This window comes from Ammospiza nelsoni, chromosome 2 (assembly GCF_027579445.1).
Source record: "Ammospiza nelsoni isolate bAmmNel1 chromosome 2, bAmmNel1.pri, whole genome shotgun sequence".
Classification (NCBI taxonomy): domain Eukaryota; kingdom Metazoa; phylum Chordata; class Aves; order Passeriformes; family Passerellidae; genus Ammospiza; species Ammospiza nelsoni.
Genome location: NC_080634.1, coordinates 26,254,272 through 26,269,028, shown reverse-complemented (window position 1 = coordinate 26,269,028; position 14,757 = coordinate 26,254,272). Strand labels below are relative to the sequence as shown.

At 46.4% G+C, this 14,757-nt stretch overlaps 1 protein-coding gene across 1 annotated transcript in view; it reads right to left on the bottom strand.

Moving 5' to 3' along the window:
- GAP43 (growth associated protein 43) overlaps positions 1 to 5,330 on the bottom strand; it is a 57,251-nt gene extending 51,921 nt beyond the window's left edge. Inside the window, exon 1 of the mRNA XM_059494005.1 lies at positions 5,212 to 5,330. Within this exon, the coding sequence (XP_059349988.1) occupies positions 5,212 to 5,241 (30 nt within the window). The 5' untranslated portion in view covers positions 5,242 to 5,330. The remainder of the gene's footprint in view (positions 1 to 5,211) is intronic.
- Between the last annotated feature and the right edge of the window lie 9,427 nt (positions 5,331 to 14,757).

Genomic DNA, 14,757 nt, shown 5'->3' with positions numbered 1-14,757 from the left:
TTTATGTTCAGGAAGAGGACAACAGGAGGGTTGTACAGAAGGAAGGATACATGGGCCAGCAGTGCATGCACTGAGCAAATGGCAGTCACAAATGGCACCACCAGCCTTCCACAACCATGCAGAGGTCTCAGCTTATAGAGCATGGTGCTAATAACACCACAGCTGTGGGTTTCATCCCATATGCACCCTTCATTTAAAAGCTGGACTCAGTGATCTTTGTGAGTCTCTTCCAACTAAGAATATTCTGTGATTCTGGTGCTTTTGCTTCAGATTATCTCAGCCAAAAGCAGAAGCAACCTTCAGGCTATAGCTGCTGTTTTACCTGGTAATAGACCAATCCTTCAGCAGATACCTGTCTGCTGGGTAAAGATTAGGCAGAACCCAATTCTGCCCCATGTCCTCTGCCATGGACAGCACATGAAGCACACGAGTCACTATGAGGAGCACATGTCTTATAGCACAGGCACAGCAAATCCAAGCAGGAACACACATCCTTCATTTGCATCATGCAAGACTATCAGCCTGCTTTCATCTTTCAAGGGCCAATGGGCCTCATTCTCCTTCCCACCAGCACAGAAGGCATTGCAACTTGGCAGCTCCTAGCAGTGAGAAATTCCTACTCTCTGGGAAATGAGGAGAGGGAAATATAATGTCTGTGCGAGAGGATCCTGGGATGGCATCACAAAATCCAAATCAGATAATGTTCTGAGTTCAAAGGGATCCACAAGGATCATCAAGCACTTAAGTCAATGTCCCACTCAGGTATTGATCCCAACCTTGGTATCAATAGCAACATGCTCTAACCAGCTGAGGTAATCTCAGGGTCCAATACAGCTGGCCTGCAAGGAGAGTCGATTTGAGGTGAAAACTCTTTGCACTTTCTCCTTCTAGTCAGTCAAAGCCACAAGACCAAAGGAGAAGTCCCTCTCATCTCCATCCCCAAGCAATGCCCACCCTTTCAGCATAGCATGGACAGAGCCTGGAGCTACAGCTCATTTCCTTATCCAATGGCAGGAGCAGCTCTGAGATCATTCAGGCAGCCTCAGCATTAGGCCAGGACAAGTCCTCAGACAGTACTTGTTGGTTCCTTGGGCTGCACACATGTTCCCAGACTGGCATGGTCACACTGGAGATTCAGTGCAGCTCTCTAGGCAAGGATGCCTCTGCATACCAGCAGGTACTGCCTGACTGGTTTTTGCTGGGCGTTCGATTCAGGAGCAAGTGGCCAAAGACACTTTGGATCCACAGACTGATTTCTTTCCCACTAAGCACTATCGCTGTCCTTCTCCCTCTGGAATCTCTGCCTGCAATTAGTTCCCTAGGAGGGGGCTTGTCTGTGCCATTAAGAACAGTACATTATATGATCTAGGAGAAATCAATGTCTCTAATAGTCAGCAAAGGCAGTGGAGGAGAGGGTGATGGGAGGGCTGTTTCTCTGGAGACACCCTTCTCAGTAGAAATCCTAGGGGTATTGCCCCAGGAAAAGAAATAGTGAGGACAGTAATTAAACTTCCATGGAGCAATTGCTTACTGGAAGAAGCACAGAAGCTGCTCAGTGTCTCTCAGAAAGGCAGAGGCAGTGGCTAGACTCTCCCTAGGTGCAGATGAAGTGCCTCTGCCCTGTAGTCAGCAATCTGTGGTGATTTACACCACAAGTGGTGGAAGGCAAGTGGTGGGAGAAGGGGTGTGGATAGACACCTTTCCTTTAAAATACCCCTTTTCCACTGTCCACAGTGGTGTTTAAAGGTAGGACCACGCCTTGCAAGTATTGAAGCATCTGGATTGTGCAGTATAATTACCCTAAATGAAGCCTGAGACATTTTAATACCCTGAAGCAAGAAAACCTTCACTCTGCAGGTACCTTCCTCTCTCTCTTTTTCTCCATTTCCTCCTTCTTGTACATCTCTGCAGTTCCTGGAATGACAAGCCACCTCACCGGCTGGCTGTAATTGCTGGAACTGTTCCCTAATGCTTTTCCCTTCTCCAATTGCATTAAACTGCATCTTTAGAGGTACAGCCCTGTTTATTCATGCTGCTCGTGTGGAAGGGGGAAGAAATGCAGACTGCCTCTTCTCCCCTCTCCCTCCTTTGATTTGATGGGTGTGGCAGGTTTAAACCTTTGCAGCCGCTGGCTCTCCAGCGCTGGGGTGAGGAGGAGAGGATGGAACACGAGGGAAGTGTCGTCTGTGGCTGGTGATGAATGGGACTCATCTCACCCACAAGTGAGAAACCTGCTTGCAGGTTATTGTTTAATCACTCATGCAATCCAATAGTGAGCACCTACCCCCATAATGTCCATCTGTTCTAGTATGCAGTGCATGCAACACTTGCATTTCTAGCCACTTATCTCACTGCCCAGCCCTGCGTGTTACTGACTGCATCTCTCGCTGGCAGGAAAGGCTCAGTTCAGGTTTTCAGACACAGGCTCAACCCAGCTTTTCAGTTATGCTACCTCTCAGCTGATAATTTTGTGGGCTCAGATTCAGAGGTGCAGTCAGCTGTAGGCAGAAATGACAACACTTAGATATCTACATCTCTCATGGGCGGGCACAGTCAGTCAGTCAGTCAAATACTTCACTCTTCACACTGGCATCACACCCACAAGAAAGAATAATCTGCAAGGTATGAGCGTGTGAATAAATTTGCCTCTGAGGGGTGGGAGGACAGACACACACAGGCACACCTAGACACAAATGTGAAGAGATTTCTTCCACGCCCAAGCCTGTAATTTCAACATTTTGCTCCTTAGCTGCCAAAAAGGCGGGACACCAGGGACTTCCCCTGAAATATAATTTGAGGAGAGCTGCTTTTATTTTGGGAAGGAAACTCCTGCCAGTGCTGAAAAACCCATTCCATCTTTTTCTCTCAGTGAAAGGTCTGGGTGGGGACAGAGCACATGCTGAACACCGAGATCTTTTTCTCCTCGCAGTCAGAGCTTTCTCTCGTGTATCTTCAGCTTTCCCGAGCGAGCAGCGGTATTGCCAATTGGCAATAGCGGTGTGCGTTCAGGTAGAGGAGCAGCAGCCGCGCTGGGATCCCACCCTGCTCACGGCGCGGCGGCGCGGCTGCGGAGGGAGGCTCGGGCACGGGGCGTGCGGAGCGAGCGCACGGCGAGCCCGCGCGTGTGCCCGGAGCGAGGGGAGCGCCCGCCGAGCGGGGCCGAGCGCCGCGGGCACGCGCACAGACAGGGGTGTGTGCCCGCCGTGCGTCCGGGCGGGAGCGGGCACGGGCACGGGCACGGGGGGTGTGTGCCAGCGGGGCACCTGCATGCCGCGCGTTCCTGAGCGCCACGGAACACAAAAAGACATGAGTAAGCCCGGAAGGGTGTAAAGAACAGATACATCGGAACATCATTCGGGAGCTTCAATGCCCAACCTGCGATGGTACGGGCAGAATGATCCCTATTCCCCCGTAGCTCTCTTCTGACTCCAAAGAACCCCAGAGCTCCTACTTTATTTTAAAATTTGCCGTGCACCTCCGCCCACTGCTCTGTCACTTTGCCTCCCTGTCTGCCTTCCTTCTCCTCCTCTGCTCTTTTCATCCCGTATTTGCCATCAGAACGTGCTCTGCTGGCTGACTGCAACGTGTCCCCCCCTCCCCAGCCTTCACCCCCTCCTCCCAGATTTTGGTGAGCATATAATTAATTTCGGAGCATTGAAAAACCTGCATAAAAAACCCAGGATGACGCAGGGTCTCTTTCTATCCCAATCACTTGCCCCTCCCCATTATTCTACAAATTTCTCCTTCATTTGCTAACACACATCTCCATTCAGAAACACACTTTAACCTGAATCTTCTTGCAACACTGTGCTGTTCACAGGAACCGTAGTTACTCACATCAGCGTGTGAACAGAATACTGCAGTGCTGTGCTGTAAAAGACACTGCAATTTATGCATATATAAAGAAAGTAACCAGTATGGTGCTGTGCCTGAGTTGAGTTTTGTGCTCAGAACAAGGACCAAAGCTCCTTGTCGCTGCCTACAAATCCGTAATTCTTGGAAGTTTCTAAAATGCCTTGCAAAGGTATCTAGGGTCAGTTCCTGCCTCAAAGTTCCAACTGCATAAATCCAGCATCCTCCCGAGGAAGTCCAAGAGGTTCAGCCAAAAAGGCTTTCTTAATCAGGAGCAGGTTTGGGCTTTCACACAAAATAAAAGGGGGAAGGGTGAGGGGGAAATGATCTAAGTAGCTTTTTTTTCCTAATTTCAATATCATTTTGGACACAACAATTTTGACACTGAAACGAGCCCCCACCCAAACCTTCCATCATCTCAATTCTCTTACAGCAAAAGCCAGGCGGTACCAGCATAGAAAATGAGTGGGTTTCCAACAGGTTCACACCGTGAGCTTCTCTTATCCCACCCGAGTTCGGAGCTAACAGAGGCGTGGTCCTCTGTGTCTTTCCCAGCTGGTGCACAGTTGTCTAACTGGTTGTACTATGAAGGGTATTGCAAAGAGGGTGACTCTCCCCATCCTAAGGCTAATGCTTTTGTTATTATTTAATTGGATTTTTCACTGTAGCGTAGGTTAAAAAAAAATTCCTTTAGGTTAATTCTTGCTGAGATTGTTGCAACACAAAAATAAAATGAATACACCTGTCCTCCGCGCCACCTCACAGCAGGGGCACATAAAGCATCTCCCATTCATCAGAAGCAGGAGCAATTGAGAGCATTCTGACCAGGGATCAAGGCTCACTGGGCATCCGTTCCTTTTTGGCATAAGATGAAGAATTGCTTCCTTTATCTCCAAGGTAGAGCCAGAGCTCATCACGTTTCCTGCCAGCCGCAACACACCCCTCCACTTCCCCCCCCCCGCCCCATCCACACCCTCAGAACCACAGACAGAAAACCCTAGGCAATATAACTGCCCCTATTAAAAAAAAAAAAAAAAAAAAAAGAATAGAGGGGGGATTCTGGTAGCTCCCCCAAATGTGGATGTAGGCCACCCCCCTTCCCCACATCACCAGCCCCGGAAAGGCAAAACAGTCACGTTGCAGGGTGTGAAAAGAACCTTCAGTCGCAAGATGCTAAAGAATTGCAAAATAGACATCTGCTGAAAGCAGCTGAAATAGCTGAAATTTCCTCCCCCCTCACCCCAACCTCTACCCCAGCCCCTCACGCACTCAGGCAGACACGCACCCCACGGACATACGGACATCCAGCAGCCTGGGAGGCTTCTTAACAGAAAGAAATATAAAAATCTTAAGCTCTACCTGTTTTGTTCTTCTCATACAGCACAGCATGATCGTATTGTCCCCTTCCTTCCTTCTTCTTCCTTCCTTCTCCTCTCTCCTTTTCCTCTTCTCTCTCTTATCTCTCCCCCCACCCTCTCCACTCCCTCCCTCCCTCCCTCCCTCTCTCTCTCCCTCTCTCTCTCGCTCACACACACATACACACACGAGCACACGCGCGCACACACACACCAGGGCAGTTAGCAGCAACTGGAAGGTCCACAGCTACTGCTCATCACACATGCACACGCTGCCTCTCCCTGCCTCCCTCCCTACCCTTCCCAGAATTGTTCGCCAGCTCTCCCTGACTCGTCACCTCCCCACCCCACCCCCACCCCGGCAGCCACCCCCACCCCCCAAGTCCCTCGCCAGCCTCATGAATAATTAAAATCTTCAATCTGGACCCAATTACCCAACGACTTTCCCACTGTACAGAGGCGACAGGGGAGAGGGGACACTGCGGGCTGCGCAGGGGTGGGGTGGGCTGGGGTGTGTCTGGGAGGCACCGGGCGAGCAGGGCACCGGGCGGCTGGGGAGCCCCCAGCCCTACTCCCGCCGCAGCAGCCAAAGCCCCGTGGCCACGGCCAGGAGGGGGATTTATGAGTGAAGAAAGCATAAATCTTTGCTTGGGTGGGGTGGCGTGGGATGGGCACGGAGGGAAAAGAGGGAATAGAGGTACTGCCACGGCAGGCAGTATATGCCGTGCACAGGTGATGTACCGTACCGTAGGTGGGAGCTGCGAGCTGAACGGCAACTGGTAAATATGTGAAAATGGCTGTTAAAAATCCCTCTCCCCAGCACACCCGCAAACATATATGCTAGTGCTGCCTTCTCCCTGTGTGCAGGCATAAACCCTGAACAGTGATGTCCTGCACCACTGAACGGGACAACTTTCTCCCTTGTTCCCTTGCTCCATCCCACAGACCTTCCACAGGCACAGAAAATGATACTCCTCCAATACATTTTTTTTTCCCCCCAAACAGAATAGCTTCCAAACACACAGAAATCATCCCTTTTCCTTCCGTATAGATCTCAATTAATTTCCATGCCGAAGTAATTTCTACACCTATTGATCTCTGCCTGCAAATTGCTGTGAACTATTGCGAGGCAGCTGTGCGTGTTCACACACGGAGGCAGCCCCGTGCACATGTGCCAGCAGGAGTGCATGGGTCTGCATGCACAGGAGATCATGGCGATGCAGGAGCCCCAGCAAACATTAATGCGCACATGCACTCGCTCCCAAGCACGTCTGGAAAGTTATAGCACCATGTTTTCTCAGAATATGCATGAGCAGGATAGCTCTATCTGTCATTGGGAAAAAATATCCCAGACAACAGTTAAACCAAAGTGTGACAATATTGGGCGTGTCAAATAATATTTTTTTAACTGCTGGATTTTTAGGATTTCATCAACCAAAATTCAAATTTTGCTTATTTCACTTACTTAGTCTGGGAGGCACAGTCAGATGCTGTTCTCTATTTAGCACTAATGTCACTACATCAGCTCCTCTGCCACAGCATGGAGTTACTTCTAATTTATTTTTAATATAAAACTGCCTGCAAAAGAGAAGAAAATTGTCTCAGGTTATTACTAAGGTCTTTGCTCTTTAATTACATCTAAATACATTATTAATACAAATATTCATGCATGCGTGCACGCTTATACAAATAAATGCATACGTATATAGATATAGTTTCTGGAATACCCCTCAGTACAGACTCCTACATAATCATATCCTGTTGCTATGATATCATTGCAGTTCCCAGTACACCATTTATTTTAAGAAAAGCAAACAGCATTTCAAAAAATTCTAGCTAGTGATCTACATCTGTACGCAATTTAAGAAAGTGTATTTTGGGGTCAAGAAGGTATCAGCATTAGTCCTGGGTTACAGACTAGAAAAAGAAAATAATGATATGGTAATGGCATTCAGAGAAGATACTATACTGGGAAGAGTTGCAAGTACCAGCTGACACAGAAGTAGACCAAAGGATTAAGTAACGAAAATCAGATTCAGCTTCAGAAAATGCGTGCAGAGAAAAAGAAGGCAAACTGTGCAATCATAAAAGAGGAGAGGTAACAAGTGGAGTAGTAGAAAGCAGTGGACATCACATTTGAGGGAGAGATCTGTGACGTACGTTGCTGCTGACGACACCATGCCAAGGCACTGAGGAGCAGTGCAATGGCGTTTTGAATTACACCTGGGGGACTTAGGAGCCTCTGCCTTGGCTCCTGGAGTTGTTGGGGGCTCATCTCCAAGACGAAGAGAGGGTGTCATGAGCTTGTGGGCTCTTGCCAACCCACATGGCTGTTCCCCATGCCCTTTGGAGATGGGAATCCCCTGGTCAAACGTGTCTGAGAGCTTCAGCCAGATCTCCCTTCAGTGACAATGAAGAGAAACAAGAACTTTGAGGGTGTGACTCAGACCATCCTAAAGCAGGAGCCTAAACTAGGTCAGACAAATCACGCTTCAGAAGTATTTTAGAAGCTTAATTTTCTTCCCACTGACAAGGCCTTTTTAGGGAACCTCCCTATGCGAGGGAGCCCTGATGAGGAAAGCCTTCCCAGCCCCCACGTTTCTCAGACACCCACCTCGAGGGGGAGCAGGCTGGCAGCAGAACTGTGCTGGTGCAGTCAGGGAGGGTCAGGACATTTTCCTGTGCTCAGCCCCATCAGTCACAGCCAAAGGCAGAGCCAGCTCTCTTCATGCCCAGCCCCATGAGCACTGTATGCTCCAGTTTATCACAAGTAACTTTCGGGACACAGACAAAACCTCTTCAATGTGTTCCCCAAACATACAGACTTAGTGGTGAGTAGCCAGTCCTCTATAGGCTCACATCCATGTTTCCTCTGAATTAATCTTATTACAGAGAAGAACAATACATTGAAACCTGAATTTTCAGGGTATGTCAGTTCCTAATACCACTGCCTTTCAAATCAGGACCCTTTAAGTAGATTTAAAAGTTGGACCTGAAATTCTTCAGCAAATCATATGGTTCTGACAATCATATCCCGGCCATGGATATCAATTGCCCTGCCATTTTGGCTGTTTTCACTTCAAACTGTAAAGTAAATTATCTCATAACACAGCAGGAAGAGAGGACAAGTCCACAGCAACGAAAAGGCCAAAGAGAATAAGAGGGAAATAAAGGCACAAACTTCAGCCAGGGAGTTAATGAAAATGAGAAGCAAAAAATAAGGGAAGAAGAACAGGTGAATCTCCCTCTCTTAAAGTGCCCAATTGAAGATGGGATGCTTTCATCCAAATGACACCTTTGTCTCTACACGGCACTGCCAGCTCTGGCTCATTCAGCACTCTTTCGGAGTCGCAGGATAACACTGCGTCACACAGTGTGGATGTGCCCTGAAAGGCCCCTTTGACCTTGGCTTTTGAATCTACACAACTAAAAGGAAGAGCAATTCCAAAGAATAACGTGAATGGGGGACCAGGGAAGTCAGCTAGAAGAAGGGGGTGAGCAACGACCATAGATTTTAAAAGCTTCATCTGTGAGACTTCACTGAATGACAGCTAAGGAGGTGGAGAATTGTGATATTTTCAAAAGCTACAAGCCTCTAGAAAGGAATCATCTGGAGTGATATATAGTCCACTGTTTGGTGTATGCTGCATGTTGCTTCATCATGAAGGGGCGTGTTGTTCATATAAAGTAATTATTATGATGAATTCTTTAATTCAAAGTCATATCTTTAATTTTAAAGGGTAAAGATCATTTCAAAGTAGCAAGACAAATTAGTGGTTATTACAAAATAAGGTGGGTCAAGTAAGAGACATAAAACTGTGCTTTTAAAGCCTGTTCAGCGCCTGTTCAGTTCTGCTGCAAGGTTACCCCAGGAGCTTGAGGTCCATATAGATTGAAAGAAAAGGATCTTCAGTCCAGCCGCTAATTTTGGTTCAATAGCAAGACATCAGATTCAGTTTCATTTTGAAGAAGTGCATAGTTGCAACCTGCTCCTGGAACTGTAATCAGGTTAATTCCCTGGCCAAACAAAACTAAATATGAAACCAAGAAGAAAACAGTTTGCCTATAAGAGCTGTCCCAGTGGTAACCATACTAAACTGAAGAGGCGTCTCTTTGAGAGAAGTACTGTGAAAGTCCCGTTACTAGGGATATTTAAAGCTTCAGTAAAAACAGCTCTGAAGTGAGCGACTTGCTTTCATTGAGAGATAGACTGGGTTTTCTCTCTATTCATATCTTCCACATATAGTGGTAGCCTTGCCTTTTGTTAGCCAACTTTCATGCTGGCGGGAAAAAAGCCAATTTCATAAAGATCTTTTGGTATCCTCATTTGAATAGGCATTCCTGAAAATCCCACTGTGGGACCACTTGTAATTTCAGTCTCCTCAGTAGCTTTGCAGGTCTGGTGTCATTTGTCCTCACTTTCAGTCATCTATGTCTTAGTGACAAAAACCAGTGCAGTGCAACACTACAACCAAACTCCTTCTCTAAATGATTTAGACATAGTCATGAATCTCCTCAGAGGAGTACCCATTTTTCAGTATAAGGATCACTTACATCAATTTACCTTGGATTTCACTTAATCCTGAATTACTAATATTAGAAAACGAGAGCCTAGTTTATTTTGACCTAAGACCGAAATAAGAGTTTTAAAGCCATGATTTTCAAAGCCACAATGCCACTTACTCTTGCAGAGAAAGCTTCAGAAAATGCCAGGAATGCTCTAATTCATGCAGTGTCTTTAATGACTGCTGGGTTACTTATCCTGGACGATACTGAGCTCACATGACATTAGCACCTGTTGCCATCAAGCTAGTCACAGGGATGTGCACAGGTGCTCTGCCTTTGTTCCCTGTGATTTCCATTTTTCTTCCTATGCCTGCATAGCTGGGCTCACAGCACTGAAGACACCTGACTTTACAATATCCCACATAATAAGAAATGGGCTCAATAATTTCCCTGTTTTCAGCATTTTAGAAAAAAAAAATGTTTTCTATAAATTGTGTTGTATATACAAACTCAAATACCTAGGTAAAACCAAGGGGAGAATAATTTTAACATGCAAAAAGAATGATCTGAACAACCCCTAGGTCAATGTTAATTATTATTGAGCTTCAGAATCATCAAAAATTCAAACATAACAGTTAAATCCCAGCACAGCTTAGTGCTGAAACTGTAACTCTTCAATAAAATGAAGTCTAATATGCTTGTCTGTCAAAAAGAAAAATGTCATCACAGAAAGCAGTCAACCTATCAGCTATTATTCTCAATGTAGTTGTAGTTTGCCATGGGGGAATGTGATACTTTACAAGCCAAACCAAATGTGAGACAGGATGACCCAGGAAGTCCCTTTCTTATTCTCCAGGGACCCTTCAATATGTGCTGTTGTACACAGTCCCTCCTGCTGCAGCACGGGCTCAGAAAAGCAAGCTTTGAACAAGAATCAGTGTCAACCAGGAGCTCAGCATGGGCCAATTTCCCCTGCTTCTCAGGCTGGCCCCACCCTTCACTCTGTCCTGCAGTGCCATGACGAGTGGCTGTCAGTATCCAGGCTCACACCTCACAGGGCCAGTGGGGATGGCTGTGCTGTTCCGTGCTGCGGGGAGTGCTGGGGCTGAGGTGTGAGACCCACACACTGACTGCACACTTGGAGAAGGAAAGTCCACCCTCAGGTCTGTTTTACTCCCCTCTTGGCTTCATCTTCCCTCCTCTTCCTCTAGTGCCATTCCCCTGGCACTGCAGTGCTGAATAGGGGAGCTGCCCAGTGATACATGACAGTATGATGACATGACAGTAGTGTGGTGTGAGGCACAATTTCCTGAGCCTGCTTTGCACCACCTGGTCCTGCTCTGCTCGTGCTCACAATGCCTCTCATTGATGCCAGGGTAGGGATGACCTGCATGCTTCAGCACTGGGAGGAAGAATGAGCAGAGACAGGTTCATCCTCCTTCTGTGCTGTCTCCTCAGGTGACCAGACTTCTTCTTCTCTCCAGACTAAGAGCTGACTTGAGCTGAAGCAGCCTGCATGAGGGAAGGTACATGGGGTACCCTGGACAGAGACAGGAAATGAATGAGAAGGAAAACAACTGAAGACCTTCCTATGGCCTTAACTGGCACTTCAGTGTCAGCTGTGGAGTGAAGTTTCCAGAGATGAAGGACACCCAACAGGCCAAATCTGCCTTTCAAGCAAGGGATTAAAAATTTCTAACCATGGTCATGCTTCACTCACAGGTACATGGTGACCGGGCCACGCATTGATCGGGATCAATGATAGAAGACAGAAGCAAACCCAGACTGTTAATGGATGTAGGAAATATTTGTATTAGAGAAGTAATGGAGTGAGCTGACAGGATCCTTTCGCTTACCCACAGCTGTACATGGGGGAGTTAGAACAGCAAAGATCTTCTAAGAATTAAAAAAACAGGAAAACTGTAAATATCCACTTGCCTTTAAGGACCTAAAAAGGCTGTCTCCTTGCCTTGAATTCATTTAATTTGGCCACAAGATACCCACTGAGAGGAAAAAGGAAAGTCCAGATCCCTCAGTCTGCCAGGCAGACATGGTATATGCAGAGGATTGTTCCCTTGCAGTAGGATCCTCAGCACAAAACTCACTGCATCTGATTGAAGTGGAAGTGCTCCCCAGTCCAAAACACAGAGCGCAGGGCTTGGACAGAGAATGGGTCATATTTCAGTCTCACCACAGCTAAAATTTTGTTACAATTAAAAGAGTTCCACATTATCAGATCCGCACCATATCCAACCTTCTTAAGAGTGCCCTGCTACAGTAATTATAATTTCTTTTCCAAGACCTCACTGTTAGCCAAAGGAACTCACCCCAGAGGGCAGGAAACACAGATGGAATTTTATTAAGAGTCCAGGTCTGTGCAGGCGGGAATCCAAATCTGCTGCCCCGTGCATGGAAACTGCATTACAGCAAAGGGCCCTATTTCAGCTCAGCTCTACAGGATACTGAGCTATGTTTCTGGACTGGGATTTTCTGGAGGTTTAGGAGTTGCTCCAAGCACAGTGGTGAATTTTCTGTGTAAGTCTGAGGGATTGGCTCCCTCCCCAAGCAATTCTGGTGGAAAGGAGAAAACTAAACTTTCTGGAGAGGGGCAGCCTAATTTCTCAAAGCAGTCCCACTCACTACCAGACATAACTGTTCTATACAACAAAGTGCCATATCCTCTGCATGCCTGGCACTGTGACATGCTAGAGAAGCATGTGACATGCTGCCAGTCTTGGTTCCCACCTGCTGCACCCCTTTCTTTGCCCTACAACCTGCATGCACAATTCACTCAGGTTGTCTCTGGTGTAGTTGCCACCTAGAGCTGTCTGTCCCCTCTGTCTAGTAGCTGAGGCACAACCTGACCCAAGTAGAGGCCAGAGAGGGTTTCTGAGCCTGCAGAAGGCAGCAGGAAGCAGCAAGGGAGGTGATGAGGACCCACAGTCAAGCACAGAGAGACCTTTATGCCTGCTCTGGTAATGACACAGCAGATGCAGGGCTCAGTGGAGGGGGAAAGGTCTCCTTCAGCTCGAGGGAAAAAGGAGGAAAAAGGCATTAGTTTACCACTTACATCAGAGAGGACAAGCATGCTGACCTAGATGGTCTTCTCATGCATGTTCATCTCAGTGGGGTCAAGTTTAAACTTACTTTAATAACATATGCTATAAAATTTGAAGGGTAATACTTCTGTGTTGCCCTAATTTATTCAGCTAGAGAGGAGGAAAAAGAAGTTCATTCTCTGTTTGTTATGAAAGCTAAGCTCAAATATGAACAATGTTCACTAGTAAATGATGGAGAGTTTGACAATCTTATCTGTATCATATCATCATATATTGAAAGGTTCTATTGTTAAGAATACCTACAAGAGAATACAATTTTATCTGCTTCGGGAAGTGTAATTCTGAGCTTTCTCATTTTAGAGTTCTTTTCAAGTCAACGATCTGTGTTAGGTCTTTATAAAGTTAGAAAAGCAAATTATATATGTCCAACTTTCTTAAAATTAGTCACAGTTCAAAAATAACACTGCCATTGCCTGGGCTACATCCAAAGCAGCATGGCCAGGAGGGCAAGGAAGGGGATTCTACCCCTCTACTCTGCTCTGTGAGATCCCACCTGCAGTACTGCACCCAGTTCTGAGGTTCTCAGCACAGGAGGGACATTGACCTGTTGGAATGATCCCAGTGAGGGTCACCAAGATGGCTGGAGGGATGGAGCACCTCTCCTAAAAGGCAGGCTGAGAGAATTGTAATTGTTCAGCCAGGAGAAGAGAAGGCTTCATGGTGACATAATTGTGGGCTTCCAGTACCAGAAGGGAGCCTGGCAGAAAGATGGAGAGGGACTTCTAACAAGGGCATGTAATGACAGGACAAGTGGGAATGGCTTCAAACTGTGAGTAGGTTTACATTGGGTACTAGGAAGAAATTCATAATGTGTGGTTGATGAGGCACTGGAAGACATTGGCCAAAGAACTGGTGGATGCCCCATCCCTGGAAGTGTCAAGTTGGATGGGGCTTGGAGAAACCTGGTCCAGTAGAAGGTGTCTCTGCCCATGTCAGGGATTTGGAAGTAGATGACCTTTAAGATCCCTTCCAATCAAAACCATTCTATGATTCTTTTCAAGAACAGCACTGAGTTCTGCCTAAAACTTTATATGTCTTTAATTTCCTTCTTAAGGCTAAAGGCTTAAAAGCAAAATAAATCAGAGAAAACAAAACAGTCCTCAGGCAACATGAAACACAAAAATGTAACAACGTGACAGTGTCAGATAATCTCTATGTTGCACATGACACAGGCCAGGCCCTTCCCTGCTTAGCTGTCAGCCACTTACAAGGAATGTTAAAATGTTAAAATGGCAGCACGGCCATTTTCATTCTTGCATTAAACTCAGTAGTTACCAAGCCATGGCTTGAGGCATGGTGATGTCCTCAAGGTCTTCCAGCATTTCCTGTAACCCTTGGGAACTAATAGGCTAAAACAGCCCAACAGGGAGAGGAAAGCTGCTGAAACACAAAGCTCATTTAGTATTGTTGCTTGAAAGCCAGTGAAGGTTATTAATTCTTAGATCTTTGGCAAAACCTGCCTCCTTTGTATGTTTAGTCATCCAAGAAGTCAAAATGGCCTCCCAAAGGATGCTGAGCTACTCTGTCTGACTTAATTTTGATCATACTGTGCCCACTGAAAATGGGACTTTGCTGGATCTCCCTTTTTATCATTTTATCAAACTCCTGTAGGCTCTTATTAGATCTTCTCACGCAGTGCAACCTCGCTGGCCCAAAATTTGTCTCATTCTTTCCCAGGACATCAACAGATCCTGTCTGTGTAAGTACACAGGTATCACACCCCAGGAAAACTAAAGGATGATTTTGTACTTCAAAAAATTATGTCATGCTCAGCATTAAAGCCCTATTCCTCTACACACAACAAATTCAGGAAGCATTTGTTTTATCTTCATTGACTTAAAACTGATCTTAAATCCTATCTTACTGTCACTTCCTCCAATATTTTATTGTAAAATACTTTCTGTCTTTCTTGTAGCAGTGAGATA